Raw genomic sequence first — 21,865 nt, 5'->3', positions numbered from 1 at the left:
TACAATTTTATCCAGAGAGCACTTCTCCAATTGCTTACAAGCTCCACTTTTTATTCCATATTTCAATTACATATCCATGCTCCATATTCAAATATTTTTTGAAATATGGAAAAGGAAATCTGGCTGCATTAACAGCATTCTTTATGAAAAAATACATGTGTGAACTCTGGTGTTTTAGTCAATGAATCATGTTAATACGAAGATCACAAACATGTCTTTTCAACTGTGGGAATAATCTCCTGTATACATACTAACCAAAAAGACAGTAATAAATTTTGTTTGGTCAAATGACCCATAACCTGGCAACTTTTCTTTTATTATTACAAGATTAGTTTTGATCTCTGGGATGCTTGTTAAAGCTAGCTAATAAAGCTTCTACATCATTTTTTGAAAATGAGATAGAACAGTTTAACCATGGATAATGAGAGAAACTTAATAAAGACTTCTTTCACTCATCCAAAAAATTAAAGAATTTTCCTTAAATCCACTACAATGTAAGTGGCCTCTTAATTTCTAGGGAAATTATTTCTTGGCCTTTAAAAGTACTCAGTAAATACTTACTGATAGTGAATTGAAGAGGATTTAAAGAAAACTTTTCACTAGAAGTAAGGCTAAATTTTATGTAAATAATGTGGTCTGTGGAAAAAATGATTCATGCTGGTGTGGCAGCCCTGAGCTTTGCTGCAGAGCAACACAGAGCAAAAGAGAGCTGAGAGATTGGGCTCAATTCTATGCAAAGGCAACACAGCACATCCATTCATTCAAACCACGCTGGGCATAACTCTGTCTCCTGCAAAACACAGCAAGTGCTGTAAGCATTAGGGATAGAGATTTTTAGCTTGCTGTTTACAAAAGGATCCTGTAAAAGGACTCTTTGTTCTGCAATTAATAGACTGCCAGATAGGACAGAAACTTTAGATTTGGAGTATATGCTATTTTACTATTCACCTATCCTAAACACCCTTCTTTTGCAACTATCAACAACTTACAGTTGCCGATCACTGTATACCCTGTAAATGTGCTAGAAACAACAAGTCTAAAAGACTTAAGTATAATATTTACAGAGCATAACATCAGAAAAAGTAGAGCCTTTGTTTTATCTAATGATCCTTTTTAAAGTAATTGGGAAGTTGGAGTGAAGACATGACTTTTGAATATAAATGTAATATTTCTTCTTTTTAAAAGCAACAGTAATGAATAAACTTTTAGCATCAAAAACGTTTACTGACAACTAAACATCGGCTACAATCTTAGTACAATACAATCTTTAACACAACGACAAACATGTATATACTTCAAATATTGGCAAACTGCTTAAAAATGTAATTCGCAGCAAGATTTGGGTAACTTATTCACAGTTCGGAAATACAGTCATCAGACTGAGAAGACATGAGGAAGAAATGACTAAGTGGCTCAGTAAACTAAACATTCATCTTAAAGAACAGAAAACTGAAAAAAAGCCAGGATGATTCTAAAAATTTCCAGCTCAAAAGAAATATAACTTAAACGAATATGAAGTTTTATTTAAGCAAAAAAAAAAAAAAATTTCTACTGCAGAACAGTTTTAAAAGGCTAACAGAATCATTTCTATGTTCATTCTGAAAACTAGTATAGTAAGAAAGGTAATTTGAGATTTCTTAAAAAGTTCTCATGAGCCATTATTTATCATATTTTCTATAACACTGATATCAAGTTATTACAGACTCACAAGTTAATATAGCATAACTTGACAGTTTTTCTAGTTAACTATGATTTTTATTTTAACCATGGATACTATCAGTTCAAAGCTAGTATTATCCATCCTATTGGTTATCATCACAGATCTAAAGAGAGTTAAATTCGTCAAGCTAGAGAAACACTGACATATTAACAATCTTTAAATATTGTGGGAAAAAATGATTTAATTGTTACAATTTTTAACTTGAGGCTCTAACACAAGAAAACAAAGTAATCTGAACTACATTTTCACAGGTAAAACACTACCTGGTATTCTGATATAAAAAATCTATTAAATATGTGGATATAATACTTCTTTTTTCTATCTTTACCATTCCCTTTAATTTCTTTGGCCTTCATAAATTCAATGTGAGCTGTGAATTCTTTTTAAATAAACATTTTCAATGACATTGTTCTCTTTAGAAAAATCACTTAAGCTATAGCGTATAATAATTAACCTCGTCCTTCCCTTTTACTGCTATAGTATACAGCCTAGTTAAAAAGAGAGAGACAGACAAAGGAAACTGACCCCAAAGGACTTCTTAAAATGTTTGCTAAAGTCAACATTTCAGATAGTTTTCCCTCTTTCAAGAGTTACTAGAAATATGTCAAAGGAATATAACCAAGAAGCTAAAGGGGTTCCTTTCCTCTCATCCTCATAATTAACTCCGGTCAAGAGATCTGTATTCAAAAGATTAAGACAGTATCATCTCAGAAACATCTTTCTAAGAACCTTAAAGAAAATCTTTACTAGCTCTCTAACCAACAGTCTCACCTATATGTCACCTTTGTCAGTTCCCTTTTAGTTGTGATGCTTATTTTCACCTTGTATCTAACAACTGCTGTTCCTTACAGTACTACAGACACATGGATTTACAGCCTGTGATAACAGTTAACTCTGCAAAATGCACTTCACCTCTGAGAAACATGATATACACCAAAACCTGAACCATCATTTAAATGAACAAATTCACTCCCAACATTTAAAAGCTCAGCTCCATTTTTCCACTCTCTCACCCTGCACCTTCCAATGATCTAGTCTCCAGGAGCGGTCAGTACACTGGGAGACAAGTGGACTTTAAACAGGACATGTTTTTCAGTTTCTGGCACAGTGACTTTCACATAATATGCTGTTGACAGAGTTATAACAAGCCAAAAACAGTTAACATTAACTTTCCTCCAACTATTTATTCCCATAGCACAGGTGATTTAAAAAGACAGAAAAGTTGACTGATGCCAAAGAAACAATCATTTACTGGGCCATGTGTTAGATGCTAACATGACCCTTGGCCTAAAAAGGATTCATGACCTGGGTAAAGAGTACTAAGTTATACACAAGTGAATTTAAATTTTAAATGTACTATAAGAAAGAATTTCTTATATGAAGGACCCCTTCTGTAGAATATCTTCCTCAAAAAATTATTTTCTTATACTTATTACATTGGTTTTATCTGAGCATCCACACTTAAAAGCAGTTTGCCTCATTACAGTATTTTGTGTTCATAATTCATAAAAGCATCTAAAAATCACTATATTAAACAGTGTAGGGAGCAAGAAAAAGGGGTAGGGAAGAAAAACGATGTTTGTTTGGAAAATACCACTTCTTTTTTCTTACTATTGGTTTTTGAGATTTGATTTAGAACTTATCCTAGCTTGAAGTGTATCTGTGTGTGTGTCTGAGAGTGAGAGAAAGACACACACACACACACACACACAAAGAGGGAGAGGAAACAGACTGAAACTAATGACTGACTTCACATATCAGTTTCACTTAGAAAGCTAATCTGAACTTCAGAAATGCTACAAATCCATACAAATCATGTGCATAAAAATGCTGAAATAACATAGTTAAGGATGACACTACACACATACTAAAACTAGCAGCCCTACACAAAATAATATTACAAACAATTGAAATAGATAAATGTATACCTGCAGCAGCTATATAATGACATGAATAGTAATCCTATTTTAAAAACAGGTTTGTAGTCTCAATCTAACAGTCTTTCTGAATTACCTCAAAATATGCCAATTATTTCTCTAACGCTAACACAAGGCAGAATTCTATGCTTCTCATACAACAGCCACCAGAAGTTCAAACACAGAAAATGGAAAAGGCTCAGCTAACTTTATTAGGCTAAATATCTTACCTTCGCAATTTAAAAATGAAAACTTTTGAAGGAAAAGGACTTAACCAAAACATAAACACACTGCCCTGTAATGCCCAAGATGTTGCTAGAAAGCTCCATGAAGAAATTATTATTCACAACTTTTTGGGTATCAAACTAGTGTTCTACTCTAAATTTTTTAATCTAAGTTGTTAAGTTTCCATTTCTGACACTAGCCAGCTGAAGGCACCTCAATATCACTTTTATACTTATATTTTCTTCATTCCTAAGTATATTTCAGGGGTAAAGCACAGAATATTCAGAAAGAAAAATACCTAAAAAGTAATAATAAAAATTTTATATAATCCTTCACTAATATCAGTGTAAAGCAGATAGCTTTTTCTAATTTTAGCCCATCATATACGTTTAGCCAAATTTTAGTCAAAAGACTTGCAAATCTTCCAAACAACTGCACGGAGTTTCCAAACTGGCATGAAGGTACTAGGGTTTGATTCAACAAAGCAGTAAAGGGAAGTTAAAATTAACTGTAAGGAATTCTCTGGGACAAAACTGAAGAGAATTCTGAACATCAGTATTGATTTGACATATTTGATAGCAACTCTCTGTGGTGATTTCAAAGAACAAGACAGAATGTCCTTCAGCAGTAATTTTTTAAAAGAAACTACAGATACAAGGAAACCAAACCACTTTTAAGAGATTAAAAAAAAAACAAGAAGTAGGATATCCAACTTATCTGTATCCCATCTTCAAATTTAAAATCGTATTGTCAGCTGTTCAAAGCAGCTCAGATTTAAAGTCTGTGCTATGAAATTGCGTAAGCATTCTCTGTTAAGGGCTGGATAAAACCAATGCACTACTATACTTCTTAGCTTCCTAAGAAACCTTGATCTACAGATAACAGGCAATAAATCTGAGAGACTAAGAAAATAGAAATCCCATGAAGAAGTTTTCAGTTTTTAAGTTTCATAGACTGATTTAAAAACAAAACAATAAATTTCAAAATAATCACGGCATTTTCTCTTTATAACTTAGCAAAACCTTAATGAAATATCCAAGTACACGGTCACTGGCATTAAATATTCCAATTAAACACACTTTCCAATTAAACACACTTTCATTGGCCTGAATGAAGTATGAATGTATGCTGAAACAAATGCCAATTATTTTAATAACATACAATCCTTTCAGTTTGAAGTGGAGGGTCCCCAAATCCAATATTCAGCATCCTTTAAAGAAAATGAGAGCTAAATCTGATACTGATACCAACATAGATTCCACTATTCAAACTCCCCCACAAATCAATGGAAAAATATGAGGTAATTTCACAAAAATCACAAATTGAATGGAATAATTATAACTGATATATAAATAAGGATTTACTAAAAAAGGCTTAAAGGGGTGATATCTTAAATCAAGTTTTAAATATAAAAGGTGTCTTGTGTTGCTTAATCGACCAGTTTCAGATGCTCCTTATTCTACGGTTACAGATTTGGCAAGATTCCGAGGGAAATCAACCTGCAAAATAAAGGAGTAAGATTTGAGAGATGATACTAACCGGGGTGGTGGTTACTATCCGCAAATTATTTTTGCTTATACAAACATAAAAACAGGAACTGTCCTGGTGGTCCAGGGGCTAAGACTCTGCACTCCCAATGTAGGGGGCCTGGGTTCGATCCCTGCTCGGAGAACTAGATCCTGCAAGCCAACTGAGAGTTCACATGCTGCAACTAAAGATCCTGCATGCCACAACTAAGAGCTGGTACAGCCAAATAAAGAACCAAAGCAACCCCCTAAAACTAGAAAATGGCTTGTTCATTAACCATCTTTACTGGAGACTACAAAGAATTCGATTAGAAATATAGTGATATAATGCATCTTAAAACGACCCGAAATCAATTCAGAACAAGAATTCCAAAGCAGCCAGTTCAGCACATGGAAAACTCCTGTGGTCCTCTATAAGCTGGTATCCCTCTCCCGGGACACTAGAAATGTGTAAGAGTGCGATGTTTTTGTTTTTCAGCATTCACTGTCTGTGTATTTATTTTTTTATACAAACTACAACAGAAGGATACATTTTAGTAAATTTTTAGCTGTACATGACTTTGGAATAGATTCTTTAGATTAACCAAAAGTTGAGCAGAAGGAGCCTTTTTGACTTGAATCTATATTAAAAATTTTTAAACACAGATTAATCCATTTTTCTGCCCTCAGAAAATGTGGAACGGAAAGTACAACTGAACCCTCAAGATTAAAGCTCAGAGGCAGTGATGCAGTCCTCCTAACAGAAAAAGAATAGTGACTGCCACAGAGACTGTTAAGAGTAGAATGTTTTGATTGTCACTGTAGTTGTCACAATGAATGAGGGACCAGGAATACTGAGAGTCCTTCAATGTGTGAGGAAGTCCCAAAGAATTTCCAATAGCTACCCCACTGAGAAACACAGAAAGAAAACAGGTGGAGAGTCCCCAAGGAGGTAATCTCCACTGATGGAGCTAATGTCGAAGATTCTTTCAGGTTCGATGGGTGTGAAAATGTCAGGATGCAACCGACAAAACTGGGCCATGGAACTACAACAGGTGACAGATGTCTGTATGATGGAATTATCAAATCCTATTGCTAAAAACTTGGAAGGAAACTATCTAAATTTCCGCAGTGGTCCGACACTTACATCATAACCTCTCAGGACAGCCAGGTGGAAGGCCAGCAGCTGTAAGGGGATCACGCTGAGAATGCCCTGCAGGCAGTCCACTGAGTGGGGCACCTTGATTGTTCTTTTTGTGTTCTTAATGGTCTCAGTGTCTTCCTTGTCACAGATCACCACGGGCCGTCCCTGGGAAAGAGATCACATGCACGATCACTGGTTAAGCAAAGGCAGGGCTGTAACACGTGAACATGCACGTTTTGCACTGCACAATTCAATGTGGCCTCACTGACTTCAGTTCAGTCGCTCAGTCGTGTCTGACTCTTTGCGACCCCATGGACTGCAGCAGGCCAGGCCTCTCTGTCCATCATCAACTCCCAGAGTTTACTCAGACTCATGTCCATTGAGTCAGTGACACCATCCAACCATCTCATCCTCTGTCGGTCCCCTCTCCTCCCGCCTTCAATCTTTCCCAGCATCAGGGTCTTTTCAAATGAGTCAGTTCTTCACACCAGGTGGCCAAAGTATTGGAGTTTCAGCTTCAACATCAGTCCTTCCAATGAATATTCAGGACAAATTTCCTTTAGATGGACTGGTTGGATCTCCTTGCAGTCCAAGGGACTCTCAAGAGACTTCTCCAAAACCACAGTTCAAAAGCATCAATGCTTCAGCACTGAAGATTTCTTTATAGTCCGATTCTCAAATCCATAAATGACTACTGCAAAAACCATAGCCTTGACTAGATGGACCCTTGTTGGCAAAGTAATGCCTCTCCTTTTTAATATGCTGTCTAGGTTGGTCATAACTTTTCTTCCAAGGAGCAATCATCTTTTAATTTCATGGCTGCAGTCACCATCTGCAGTGATTTTGGAACCCCTCAAAAATAGTCCGTCACTGTTTTCCCATCTATCTGCCATGAAGTGATGGGACCGGATGCCATGATCTTAGTTTTCTGAATGTTGAGCTTTAGGCCAACTTTTTCACTCTCCTCTTTCACTTTCATCAAGAGGCTCTTTAGTTCTTCTTCACTTTCTGCCATAAGGGTGGTGTCATCTGCATATCTGAGGTTATTGATATTTCTCCCGGCAATCTTGATTCCAGCTTGTGCTTCATCCAGCCCAGCATTTCTCATGATGTACTCTGCATATAAGTTAAATAAGCAGGGTGACAATATACAGCCTTGACGGACTCCTTTTCCTATTTGGAACCAGTCTGTTGTTCCATGTCCAGTTCTAACTGTTGCTTCCTGACCTGCATACAGATTTCTCAAGAGGCAGGTCAGGTGGTCTGGTATTCCCATCTCTTTAAGAATTTTCCACACTGGTATAGGCTTATTTAAACTCACAATCCCATGTGGTAAGTCTCATGCATAAGTCAAGGAAATAGAAGCTCTGTGGCAGTGGTTCCCAATCTTTTTGGCACCATGGACTAGTTTTGTGGAAGACAATTTTTCCACAGACCTGGGTGGGTGGGGGGAGGGATGGGATGGTTTCAGGATGATTCTCATAATTATGCAACCAAGATCCCTTGCATGTGCAGCCTGTGTCCTCACAGTAACCCCTGACTTACCTGCCTAGCAACCACTTGCTGTAGAGCATTCTGACACTTGGCGTAGGTGTGATCTCTCATGATGATCATGATGACAGGCATCAACTTATCCACCAAAGCCAGAGGGCCATGTTTCAACTCACCAGCAAGGATACCTTCAGAGTGCATGTAAGTGATTTCTTTGATTTTCTAAGAGGAAAGAACTAGATTAGTCTTCAGTCTGTTTTTCAAAAACCCATTCTTAAATAAATATTACACAAGATATCTGCTGTTGGAAATCCCTGTCTTATTTTTCAGACAGTATTAAAGGATCTGTGACGTACAAATAGAACTAATATGTTTACTGATCATTATTTCTATAATGTCAACAAGTAACTGGGAGTTTTAGAACTCCAAAAGGACTTTTTGAAGATTTTAGACTATCACAAGTGTACTCATGTTTCTTTGTAACAGTTTTCCTAATTATTTCATATTTCACCTCAAATCTCACACCTAGAGAATATATTATTTTTTTTATTCACATGTGGACAAAACATTAACCCAAGTTACTTTCTAAACCCAAGTTCTCATGCTGAAGTGTACTTCCTTGATTTTCAATTTCTGAATTAAGTATTCTGTTATACTTTCTCAAGGTAAACAAATCAGAATGCGTAAATATAAAGGCACTTTTGTAAAAGTTCCACCTATTTCATTCAATCTGAAAATATGACTATCTGCCAGGTTTATGAGTCAACAGACTACAACTGGAAATGAGAAGACTTACCAGGGCCCCTTCAAGACAAGTAGCATAATGATAGCCACGGCCCATTATCAAGACTGACTTCTGGTGATAAAGTTCTGTTGCCAGTTTCTGAATTTCATCATCCATGCTCAAAACTTCCTTAATCAAATCTGTTAAGAAGTAATGTTAGCAAAATCTATGAAAAAAGGACAATATACCAAACAATATAATACTAACATATGGTCAGTTCAGTCGTTCAGTCGTGTCCGACTTTGCGACCCCATGAATTGCAGCATGCCAGGCCTCCCTGTCCATCACCAACTCCCAAAGTTCACCCAGACTCACGTCCATCAAGTTGGTGATGCCATCCACCATCTCATCCTCTGTCATCCCCTTCTCCTACTGCCCCCAATCCCTCCCAGCATCAGAGTCTTTTCCAATGACAACTTTTTGCATGAGGTGCCGAAAGTACTGGAGTTTCAGCTTTAGCATCACTCCTTCCAAAGAACACCCAGGTCTGATCTCCTTTAGAATGGACTGGTTGGATCTCCTTGCAGTCCAAGGGACTCTCAAGAGTCTTCTCCAACACCACAGTTCAAAAGCATCAATTCTTTGGCACTCAGCCTTCTTCACAGTCCAACTCTCACATCCATACATGACCACAGGAAAAACCATAGCCTTGACTAGACGGACCTTTGTTGGCAAAGTAACGTCTCTGCTTTTCAATATGCTATCTAGGTTGGTCATAACTTTTCTTCCAAGGAGTAAGCATCTTTTAATTTCATAGCTGCAACCACCATCTGCAGTGATTTTGGAGCCCCCCAAAATAAAGTCTGACACTGTTTCCATTGTTTCCCCATCTATTTCCTATGAAGTGATGGGACCAGATGCCATAATCTAAGTTTTCTGAATGTTGACCTTTAAGCCAACATTTTCACTCTCCTCTTTCATTTTCATCAAGAGGCTTTTTAGTTCCTCTTCATGCATCGGAGAAGGAAATGGCAACCCATTCCAGTGTTCTTGCCTGGAGAATCCCAGGGACAGGGGAGCCTGGTGGGGTGCTGTCTATGGGGTCGCACAGAGTCGGACATGACTGAAGCGACTTAGCAGCAGCAGCATATCTGAGGTTATTGATATTTCTCCCAGCAATCTTGATTCTAGCTTGTGCTTCTTCCAGCCCATATGGGTAACAACCGGTAAAACACCAATGTTTCTAATCTTCTGTGCTATCAGTGCGGGGTTTTTAAATGAACAGGTACAAAAAGTAAAGAGATACTACTAACTAGATAGGTACAAGCCATAGCTTCACCCATCCCCCACTCCCTCAGACAATAACTACTGTGTGTGTAAGGGTCTTCATACCGGGCAGCCGCTTCAATCCAAGCATGATCTCTTTGCGTCTCTCCTGCATGGAGATCCTGTCATCACACATCATAAGAGCAAACATCACAAGAGATACAAACTGGCTGGTGTATGCCTGAAGGAGCACAAGAATGCACAGAATTAGCTGCACTGCATTTTAAGAACTTGGAACTTTTAACTTAAAAAAAAAGATGAAAATAAACAAAAAATTTCCACTGAGGTTACCGAATTGTGAATATCTTAAAGACCTGCAATTACACTGCCCAGACCATCTCCATTCCTGTTAGCTGTGCGTGAATATGAGATATGCCTATTTTACCACATTCCTTGCAAAGTGGAGAATTATCCTTTCAACAAACTTTTACCAGACAGCTGGACAACAGACTCTCACTACTACGTCATCATACAGCCCTGGAATTCAAAAAATTAAGATTGTTTTTCATGTTTTTCAGTCATTTTGTTTTATCTATTGAAAATTAATTTCATTATTCTTCACTTGCTTTTATTTTTTGACTTGGGTTTGTTTTCTTTTCAGTTGGTCTTGAAAGATCTCTCTTGTTAAATTTCAAATACATTTTCCCAGTTTAGGTTAAACTTTTACAATAGTGTTTATTGACACAAAAGCTTTAATTTTTTAACTTTAGGTCATACTTTCTAGCATAAACAGTCCTTCCACCCTAACATTGGTTAAGTATTATTAAATATTCTTAATTCTGTTGGCTCCATTGTCCCTTTCTGCTTTTTCCCCTAGACACTTCCTGTGGCCTAAGTTCTCTGATATACTAGAGCTATGTCACAGAATACAGATCCTGCCTCACATTTTTAGTTTATTTACAAAACAATCATCCCATCCAGAAACATGGTTTCTATCAATTTGTTAGGAATTTAAAAGTCTAGAAAGTTATATGTTGTAACTCCGCCCATGGCAAAGGTCATGAGGAAGGAGGCTTGGCATACGCAAAGGCGTGATCAAGCCTCAGGAAACCCCCTGTTCCCGAGCATCTACCCCCAAAACCAGAGTCTGTTTTATGCTCTCACCTACACCTCTGACTTTACCGGGGGCTCTCCCCCATAACCGTTTCTCTCGGAGGAGTAAACGTGCAGCTCCAAGGCAATAAAAATTCCTGGGCGTGACAAGAGTGTTTCAACTTACGGGACTCCTCTGAAGGTTATCTAGCCCACCTGTATAGGTTCGTCCGGCCACATGTGATTGTTTACAGCCTCCCAATCTGAGAGGCACGAGATGTTTTAGACTTACTAAAGGCAAATTCTTTTGGGGAGTTAGAAATTATTAGTATAGTGGGTTGGTTAGGAATTATATTGGTGAAGGATTTTTCATTTGTTGTGTCCATAATTGCTGCTAATTCCCTGCTCTGGGTGGGACAAGGATGTTTCAGGTCAAACCTCTCTGCTGACAGACTAGCTTGTGTGATAGGATTATCCATACTGCTGCCACTAACATGATTGTTTACTACCTCTCAACCATAAACAGCACAGAGAGTTTTGGAGTATTTTGAGAGTCTTAATTAGCACAGGGCTTTTTCTTCTTGTTGAGTCAATGATTGCCGCCAGGCCTCCATATCCTTAGGCACCTGGGAATATATTAATCAATGTATTTGGAATATAGAAAAGGAAATATAGTAGTTTTTGATGTTAGCAATACTAGACTTTTTGAGTTAATGGATTTTCTCTTTTGTAATAGATCACTGTGCTTTGTTATAAATTGCTGTGTCCTTGTTATGTAAAAATGTAACTTTATCACTATCTTAAGACTAAACAGATCTTAAGGGGAGCATTGGTGAAAGGATTTTCATTTGTTGGGCTGATGTTTGCTGCTAAATCTCCATGTTCCCTACCCTTATAATGAATATAACTAGCATATAGGAAGAAGTAAGTATTAACCTTTAAGCATATAGGAGAAATAAGTATTAACCTTTAAGATTAATCATGTTAACCTTGGGTTAAATAAATTCCTTTCTTGACTGTAACTCACTACACCCTCACCCTATAGGAATGTAACTTTATTTGGAGGGTGGTGCCTGGTTTAAGAAAAGACAACTTTGGAAGAAATAAGTTTTTTGGTTATCAGAAAGAAAGGATCATAAAAATCCCTAAGACCTTTTTATGTGAAGCACCTGATTTTGATGAAGGTCAGGACTGCTGACCCCCCGTGACTCTGTGTTCATCCCTATGTGTAACAAAAGGTATATAAGCAAACCCCAAAATAAAGAAATCGGATCAGTTTCCGGAAAGACTGATTCCCCCATGTCGCTTCCTTCTTGCTCCCGTTTCTCTGGCTGAATTCCCATCTGGATTCAGCCTCCTTTTCTCCACTACACTATCTCCTACTACACCATCCGTTTCTAATCTCTCTATATATCTGTAATTAAATATGTATTTTTCCAAAGATGCCGACGCCGTCCCCACCTTCGAATTCCCTGGATCCACCGGGGCTGGACTCCGGCAATGCCTGACTTTTGCAACCCCGGGGACTGTAGCCCACACCAAAGCTTCTCTGTCCATGGGATTACCCATGCAAGAATACTGGAGTGGGTTGCCATTTCCTACTCCAGGGGATCTTCCCGACCCAAGGATCAAACTCGCATCTCCTGCACTGGCAGGTGGATTCTTCACCACTGAGCCACAGCAAAGCCCATTAAAAAAAAAAAAAAAGTTATATAGTTTTCATCTGTTTGACAAATATTTATGAATATCTTACACATTTCTTGGTAGAGTTATTTTTAAGTATTTTTATAGCTTCCCTGATGACTCAGATGGTAAAGAATCTGCACGCAACACAGGAGACCCGGGTTTGATCCCTGGGTTGGAAAGAGCCCCTGGAGAAGGAAATGGCAACCCACTCCAGTACTCTTGCCTGGAGAATCCCATGGACAGAGGAACCTAGCAGGCAACAGTCCATGGGGTCACAAAGAGTCAGACATGACTGAGTGACTAACACATAGTTATTAAAAAATAGAATCTCTTCTCCAAACACACACACCCATACATTTCTAAGTAGCCACTGTCAGCTTACAGAAAAAAGATTTCTGTATATTTTAAAACTTATTTTTATTGAAGTAATACTTAATGTATCATCTTACATAAGCTACAGGAGTACAAAATAGTGATTCATAATTTTTCAAGATTATACTTGATTTACAGTTATTATAAAATACTGGATATAGTTCCTATATTATGCTTTGTAGCATATTTTACACATAATAGCTTGCACCTTTTTATCCTCTACCCCTATATTGCTCCTCTCCTCTTCCCTGTTCCCACTAGTAACTACTAGATCTCTAAATCTGTCACTCTGCTTCATTTTTTTTATACTCACTAGTTTGCTGTATTTTTTAGATTCCACATATAGGTGACACAATATAGTATTTATCTTTTATTTATTTCATTTAGCATAATATCCTCCAAGTCCACTCATGTTACTGCAAATGGCAAAACTTCATTCGTTTTTAATGGCTGAGAAGTATCCCACTGTGTGTGTAGGTGTATGTGTGTATATGTGTGTGTGTACAGGTGAATGGATAAAAAAGAAGTGATTTATATACACACCTGTTTTATCCATTCATCTGTTGATGGACACTTACGTTGCTTTCATAAGTTGGCAACTGTAAATAATGCTATTATGAACACTGGGGTGCATGTATTTTTTCGAATTAGTATTTTTTATTTTCTTTGGATATACACTCAGAAGAGAAATTGCTGGATCATCTGATAATTGTTTTCAATTTTTTGAAGATTCTCCATACTGTTTTCCACAGTGGCTGTATCAATTTACATTCCTACCAACAATGCATGAGGATTCTCTTTTCTCTATATCCTCATCAACATTGGTTATTTGTGCCCGTTTTGATGATAGCCATTCTGATAAGTGTGAGATGATTATCACACTGTAGTTTTTATTTGCATTTTCCTGTATGGATGTGAGGGTTGGACTGTGAAGAAAGCTGAGCTCCGAAGAATTGATGCTTTTGAACTGTGGTGTTGGAGAACTCTTGAGAGTCCCTTGGACTGCAAGGAGATCCAACCAGCCCATTCTGAAGGAGATCAGCCTGGGATTTCTTTGGAAGGATTGATGCTAAAGCTGAAACTCCTGTACTTTGGCCACCTCATGCAAAGAGGTGACTCACTGGAAAAGACTCTGAAGCTGGGAGGGATTGGGGGCAGGAGGAGAAGGGGACGACAGAGGATGAGATAGCTGATGGCATCACTGACTCGATGGACGTGAGTCTGAGTGAACTCCGGGAGTTGGTGATGGACAGGGAGGCCTGGCGTGCTGTGATTCATGGGGTCGCAAAGAGTCGGACACGACTGAGCAACTGAACTGAACTGAACGGAATGATTAGGGGTGCTGAACATCTTTTAGTGCATTTGTTGACCACTACATGTACTCTTTGGAGAAAGGTCTATTCAGGTGTTTGGCCAATTTTTTCATCAGGTATTTTTTTATGCTGAGTTGTATGAGCTGTTTACATATATAATTTTTGATATTAGTCCTTCATTGGTCATATCATTTGCAAATATTTTTCCCATTAAGCAGGTGGTCTTTTTGTTTTGCTGATGGTTTCCTTTGCTGCACAAAAGCTTTTAAGTATAATTAGGTCCCATTTATTTACTTTTGCTTTTGTTTCTATTATTTTAAAAGAAGGATACAAAATAGTTACTGCAATATAAGTCAAAGAGTGTTCTAACTAGGTTTGCATCTAGAAATTTTATGATTTCTGGTCTCACATTTAACTCTTTCTTTAATCCACTTTTAGTTTAGTTTTGTATATGGTGTTAGAGAACATTCTAACTCCATTCTTTTGCATGTAACTGTCTTGTTTCCCCAGAACCACTTATTGAAGAGACTGACTTTATTGTATATTCTTGCTTCCTTTGTCATAGATTAATTGAACTTAAGTGCATGGGTTTATTTCTGGGCTCGCTATTCCATTCCATTGATCTAAGCATCTGTTTTTGTACCAGTACCATATTGTTTTGATTACTATAGCTTTGTAGCATAGTTTGATGTCAGGGAGCATGATTCCTCCAGCTCTTTTCTTTCTCAAGACTGTTTCTTCTATTCAAGGTCTTTCATGTTTTTACACGAATTTTTAAATTACTTGCTCTAGTTCTGTGAAAAATAGCATTGGTATTTTGAAAGGCACTGCATTCAATCTGTAGATTGCCTTGGGCAGTTGTTCATTTTAGCAATATTAATTCTTCTAATCCAAGAACACAATGTATTTCCATCCACTTGCGTAATCTTCAATTTTTTTCATCACTGTGTTATAGTTTTCAGAGTACAGGTCTTTTCCCCTCCTAAGGTGCATTTATTTCTAGGCATCTTATTCTTTCTGAAACAATGGTAAATGGGATTATTTCCTTAATTTCTTTTCCTGATAGCTCATAGTTAGTGTTTGGAAATGCAACAGATTTCTGTGTATTAGTTTTGTACTCTGCAACTTTGCTAAATTCACTGATGAGCTCTAGCGGTTTTCTAGTGATATCCTTAGGATATTCTATGTATAGTATTATGTCATCTGCAAACAGTGACAGTCTTACCTCTTTCCAATTTACAGTCCTTTTATTTCTTTTTCTGGTTTGATTGCTATGACTAGGGCTTCAATACTGTGATGAATAAAAATGGTAATAGTGGGCATCTTTGTTTCTTCCTGATCTTAGAGGAAATGCCTTCAGTTTTGCACCACTGAGTATGCTGTTATCTATGGGTTTCTCACATATGATCTTTATTATGCTGAGGTGGAGAAGGAAATGGCAACCCACTCCAGTGTTCTTGCCTGGAGAATCCCAGGGAGGGCAGAGCCTGGTGGGCTGCCGTCTATGGGGTCGCACAGAGTCGGACATGACTGAAGCAACTTAGCAGCAGAGTCTGTCTATGCCCACTTTCCAGAGAGCATTTTCATAAATGGATACTGAATTTCATCAAAAGCTTTTTTTTGCATCCACTGAGATGATCATATGGTTTTTATTCTTCAATTTGTTAATGTGGTGTATCACACTGATTGACTTGTAGATACTGAAAAATCCTTGCCTCCTTGGGGTAAATCCAAACTGATCCTGGTGTATGATTCTTTTAAAGTATTATTGAATTTGCTTAGCTAGTATCTTGTTGAAGATTTTTTTGTCTATGTTCTTCAGTGATAATTGGCCTGCAGCTTTTAGTGAATCTAAGAAAAATTAAACTAAGACTAAACTGTCATAATACTATATTTTCAGGGAGTCATTTTTTTTTAAAGAAATTGAAGTATATACTATAAAGAAATGCTTATTTTCCTATACAAGGTTCAACTACTGGGGGAAACTGGGTGAAAAGTATCTGGACTTCTCTATTATCTTTGCAACTTCCTATAAATCTATAGTTATTTCAAAACAAAAAGATTTTAGAAAATGACTTGCCAAAAAAAAAAAAAACTACTGACATTAAAAAAAAACATGAATAAATCTTAAAGCCTCACATTAAATGCAAGAAGCCAGATACAAAAGACATGTATTATTACAATCTCATTTTTAAGAAATTTCTAGAAAGTTAAATATGAAATAATATAGCAAGAGAAAGTAATACTTGCCTGAAGCTGAGGCTGAGGGGTAGAAGTGGAAATTAACTAAGCACAAAGGAACTTTTTCAAGTAAGTAAGTCTTTTAAAATTAGGCTATGGTGATAAACAGCCAAATTTACTAAAAGTATAACTTAAAATTTGTGAATACTATGATATGAAAATTATGCCTCAGTAAAGCTATAGAAAAAAAGTTGACAGCAGAATCTAAGTGATGGGTATAGAGGTGTTAAATATAAAATTCTTTTAAATTCTGCTAATAAGTTTGAAAATTATAATAAAATACTGAGGAAAATTATCTTTTCATGAATGACAGAATTAGAAATCCAAAAAAAATCTATTTCTCCTGGCAGTTCATAGTCAACAAAGGTTCAACAAAAAGATAAATCAACAGCCCCTGTTCACTGCTATGATCCCACGTCCCAAACATGCCATGCTGAAGCCCTTGCTTCAAATGTGTTTGAATGAAGGGTCTGGGATTCTAACCCCCTGATCAAAAGCTGTCTGTCTGGACACTTTCCAAGAATCCACAAACTGCTGCTGAGGGAGGCTGTTTATTCATTCAGGCACAGAACGGAAACCCAAGAACAAATATCTTACATGTTTTAATTACCATATGGAGAAAATTCAGGCTTCAGTTTTCTGTAAACTATAGTGTTAGTAATATCAAAGTAACCAAGAAACAAAAACCTCACTTGGAGTTTTTACTTGAAAATTTTAACTTTTCCACAAAAAAACTCTCCATGGGGTTCTTTAAATGAAAAAAAGAATCCAAATGTTATTTGTATATGTTAACATCTTTAACATACTACACACATCATTAACATAAATCCACCAATACTTAAGCATCTGATTCAACAATCAGCAATAAATATTAGATTTAAGCAGAACAACAGATAAACTGAAATTTTGAAATCACAAAGAATAATACATGTGTGGAGAACATTTCCTGCATTTATACAACTTCTTAAGATTCCTATTTTTATTACTAGTACTAAATTTATGCATATCCTAATTTCAAAGAACAAAGTAGTCTCCCTAGGCCTCAACAAAAATAAAGGTGCTTTTAAATCTCCACAAATGTATGGTATATTTAAAGAAAAAACAGATAGTGTTATATAATACTCTTTTTTTAGTATCACCAAGTTTTATACTAAAAGTGTATTTCTCTTTACAAACCTTCAAAGGTAGTGTGCATATTTTGGCACATTTATTAGGACAGTATAAATACGTAAATAAAGATGTCAAAAATTATTAGAATTAAATTGGATGTTTCTGTTATTTTCTAATTCCCTACTATACTCAAAGAAGAAGCTGTTATACTTACCACAGATCCTACCCCGCCAGGGCAGGAGTAATATAAATGCTGAATGGAGAGAGCCAGCAGAGACTCAGGCAAAATGAACTTACATTATATACCTTTGTCCCTTTTAAGCTCTTAAGATGAGCATGAGGAAGGGAGATTGACAAGTGTTTTTACCTACTTTTGACCCTTAAGTGTCAGGATAATTACAATGACTAGTTAACTATATGAACTGTACAAGTGCTAAGAAATGAAATAGAAGATACAGATTAGTTTATTTCACCAACACTATGATTAAATTATCATATGAGAATTAAGTCAAGAACTTACTTTTGTGCTGGCCACACCAATCTCAGGCCCAGCATTGATATGAACTCCACAGTCTGTCTCTCTCGATATGGAACTGCCGACAGTGTTTGTGATCCCCACAGTTAAAGCTCCTCTCTCCTTACAATACCGAAGTCCCATCAAGGTATCTGCTGTCTCTCCTGGATAAAAAAGAAGACAATACTAACAGACAGAGCAGTGAACATTTGCTCTTCCACAGATGCAAAAACAGAAAACTGACGACTCTTTCAACGATATCATTTGCTTTATTATTTTTTAACTGAAGTATAGTTGATTTACAATATTTCAGGCATACACCAAAGTGATTCAGTTCTATATATGTTTTTCAGATTTTTGTCCATTATGGGTTATTATAAGATATTGATATTGAATATAGCTCCCTGTGCTTGGTTATCTATTTTATATATAGTAGTATATATCTGTTAATCCCCAATTCCCTCCCCTGCCTTCCCCATCTGTTTTAAATAAAACACATACTTAAAAGGATAAAATTATAAAGCTTTTAATAACAGGATCCTACTTCTTAGGATCTCCTTTTTTTCTTTGTCTTTAAAACTTCAGCTCTTTTGAGTGTAAAATGTGTTGCCTTTATTAACTCATTAAGAATTCTATAATATAAAAATAAATCTATATTTGTCAAGTTACCAGCAAATAACTGGAATGCAAAGAATAGCAAGAAGAGATAAGAAAGCCTTCCTCAGCGATCAATGCAAAGAAATAGAGGAAAACAATAGAATGGGAAAGACTAGAGCTCTCGTCAAGAAAATTAGAGATACCAAGGGAACATTTCATGCAAAGATGGGCTCGATAAAGGACAGAAATGGTATGGACCTAACAGAAGCAGAAGATATTAAGAAGAGGTGGCAAGAATACACAGAAGAACCGTACAAAAAAGATCTTCACGACCAAGATAATGACGATGGTGTGATCACTCATCTAGAGCCAGACATCCTGGAATGTGAAGTTAAGCGGGCCTTAGAAAGCATCACTATGAACAAAGCTAGCGGAGGTGATGGAATTCCAGTTGAGCTATTTCGAATCCTGAAAGATGATGCTGTGAAAGTGCTGCACTCAATATGCCAGCAAATTTGGAAAACTCAGCAGTGGCCACAGGACTGGAAAAGGTTAGTTTTCATTCCAAGCCCAAAGAAAGGCAATGCAAAAGAATGCTCAAACTACCACACAATTGCACTCATCTCACATGCTAGTAAAGTAATGCTCAAAATTCTACAAGCCAGGCTTCAGCAATACGTGAACTGTGAATTTCCAGATGTTCAAGCTGGTTTTAGAAAAGGCAGAGGAACCAGAGATCAAATTGCCAACATCCGCTGGATCATCGAAAAAGCAAGAGAGTTCCAGAAAAACATCTACTTCTGCTTTATTGACTATGCCAAAGCCTTTGACTGTGTGGATTACAATAAACTGTGGAAGATTCTGAGAGAGATGGGAATACCAGACCACCTGACCTGCATCTTGAGAAATCTGTATGCAGGTCAGGAAGCAACAGTTAGAACTGGACATGGAACAACAGACTGGTTCCAAATAGGAAAAGGAGTACGTCAAGGCTGTGTATTGTCACCCTGCTTATTTAACTTATATGCAGAGTACATCATGAGAAACGCTGGCTGGAAGAAGCACAAGTTGGAATCAAGATTGCTGGGAGAAATATCAAAAACCTCAGATATGCAGATGACACCACCCTTATGGCAGAAAGTGAAGGAACTAAAAAGCCTCTTGATGAAAGTGAAAGCAGAGAGTGAAAAAGCTGGCTTAAAGCTCAACATTCAGAAGACTAAGATCATGGCATCTTCATGAGAAGATGAAGATGCCATCATTTCACGGGAAATAGATGGGGAAACAATGGAAACAGTGTCAGACTTTATTTTGGGGGGCTCCAAAATCACCGCAGATGGTGAATGAAGCCACGAAATTAAAAGACGCTTACTCTTTGGAAGGAAAGTTATGACCAACCTAGACAGCATATTCAAAAGCAGAGACATTACTTTGCCAACAAAGGTCCGTCTAGTCAAGGCATTGGTTTTTCCAGTAGTCATGTATGGATGTGAGAGTTGGACTGTGAAGAAAGCTGAGTGCAGAAGAACTGATGCTTTTGAACTGTGGTGTTGGAGAAGACTCTTGAGAGTCCCTTGGACTGCAAGGAGATCCAACCAGCCCATTCTAAAGGAGATCGGCCCTGGGATTTCTTTGGAAGGAATGATGCTAAAGCTGAAAAACTCTAGTACTTAGGCCACCTCATGCAGAGTTGACTCTTTGGAAAAGACTTTGACGCTGGGAGGGATTGGGGGCAGGAGGAGAAGGGGATGACAGAGGATGAGATGGCTGGATGGCAACACTGACTCGATGGACATGAGTCTGGGTGAACTCCGAGAGTTGGTGATGGACAGGGAGGCCTGGCGTGCTGCGATTCATGGGGCTGCAAAGAGTGGGACACGACTGAGTGACTGAACTGAATTGACTCACCAGCAAATACTAGTTTATCTTTAAGTATCAGTTCTGCAGATATATGCTGTAGTTGTTAGAAAGAACGACTTTCCTTTTAAGTCTTTAAAATTAGCATACCTGACTGACTAATGAAAAAGCAAACATCATCTCGAAAAACTGGGGTGTTTCTATCCAGGAAGTCACTGGCAAGCTCCACCATAACAGGCAACTCAGTCAGCTCTTCCAGAACTTGACGTGTCTGCAGAGAAAACAGATGCCTTGGTCAGACAACTGTACTTCAAATACTCTTTTTCACTGGAACACCTTAGACTCAACGTATAGTTTTCACTTTTTCTGATTATAAAAATGATATGTAAGCAATGTTACAAAATACAAACAACACAGATTAAAGCATTAAAAAAAAATGAAATCCCACCACCCAGGAGATAAGCACTGTTAACATTTCAGCACAAGTCTCTTTAGACAATATAAAGGTGTTCTTATAAGCAAATACACCCACACATATAAAATGTTTTGAGTAGTGGAAAAAGCACTGTTCTGAGTTAGCTTGCATATTAACTCTACCTTCCCATTTCTAAGTTTTAAATGACAATTCATATAATACCAGATCAGTAAGAGATTTCAAATGAGACAACAGATGCAGAAATACCAAATGAAAAATTAAACACTTCAAAATACTATGTATTCATTAAGAATGTGTTTTCCCAAAAAGAGTCAATACACTTCAGAAATCTTATTTAAGAATGGTCACTATTTTCAAACTCTGCAGTATGGAGGGTAGAGTAGGGGGGGATAACTAGATAGGATTAATTCAATGACACTTTTGTATCCTAAACCACACTGGAATTACTTTTTTTGTGGGGGGGGAGGGGGCTGCAGTGGTGCAGCGTGTGGGATCTTCATGCTCTGACCAGGGATCAAACTTGTGCCCCCTGCAGTGGAAGCCTAGAGTAATAACCAATGAACTACCAAGGAAGTCCTGCCACATGAGATTTTTAATATTTGTTAATATTGTAGTCTCCAAAAAAACCAAACAAATCAAAAGAAGACCCTACATCT

At 37.3% G+C, this 21,865-nt stretch overlaps 1 protein-coding gene across 2 annotated transcripts in view; it reads right to left on the bottom strand.

Annotated features, from left to right (window-relative positions):
• Nucleotides 1-1,168: 1,168 nt before the first annotated feature.
• The window catches only part of GFPT1 (glutamine--fructose-6-phosphate transaminase 1), a 62,862-nt gene continuing 42,165 nt past the window's right edge, over nucleotides 1,169-21,865 (bottom strand). For both annotated transcript variants that reach the window (XM_069582957.1, XM_069582956.1), the window contains 7 exons: nucleotides 20,924-21,044; nucleotides 18,326-18,483; nucleotides 10,118-10,232; nucleotides 8,798-8,925; nucleotides 8,056-8,223; nucleotides 6,514-6,675; nucleotides 1,169-5,360 (listed from right to left, as the gene is read on the bottom strand). In XM_069582957.1, coding sequence (XP_069439058.1) covers nucleotides 5,316-5,360; nucleotides 6,514-6,675; nucleotides 8,056-8,223; nucleotides 8,798-8,925; nucleotides 10,118-10,232; nucleotides 18,326-18,483; nucleotides 20,924-21,044 — 897 coding nt within the window. In that variant the 3' untranslated portion in view covers nucleotides 1,169-5,315. The remainder of the gene's footprint in view (nucleotides 5,361-6,513; nucleotides 6,676-8,055; nucleotides 8,224-8,797; nucleotides 8,926-10,117; nucleotides 10,233-18,325; nucleotides 18,484-20,923; nucleotides 21,045-21,865) is intronic.

Source organism: Ovis canadensis, chromosome 3 (genome assembly GCF_042477335.2).
Source record: "Ovis canadensis isolate MfBH-ARS-UI-01 breed Bighorn chromosome 3, ARS-UI_OviCan_v2, whole genome shotgun sequence".
NCBI classification, from domain to species: Eukaryota; Metazoa; Chordata; class Mammalia; order Artiodactyla; family Bovidae; genus Ovis; species Ovis canadensis.
This window is presented reverse-complemented; position numbering and strand designations above follow the sequence as displayed.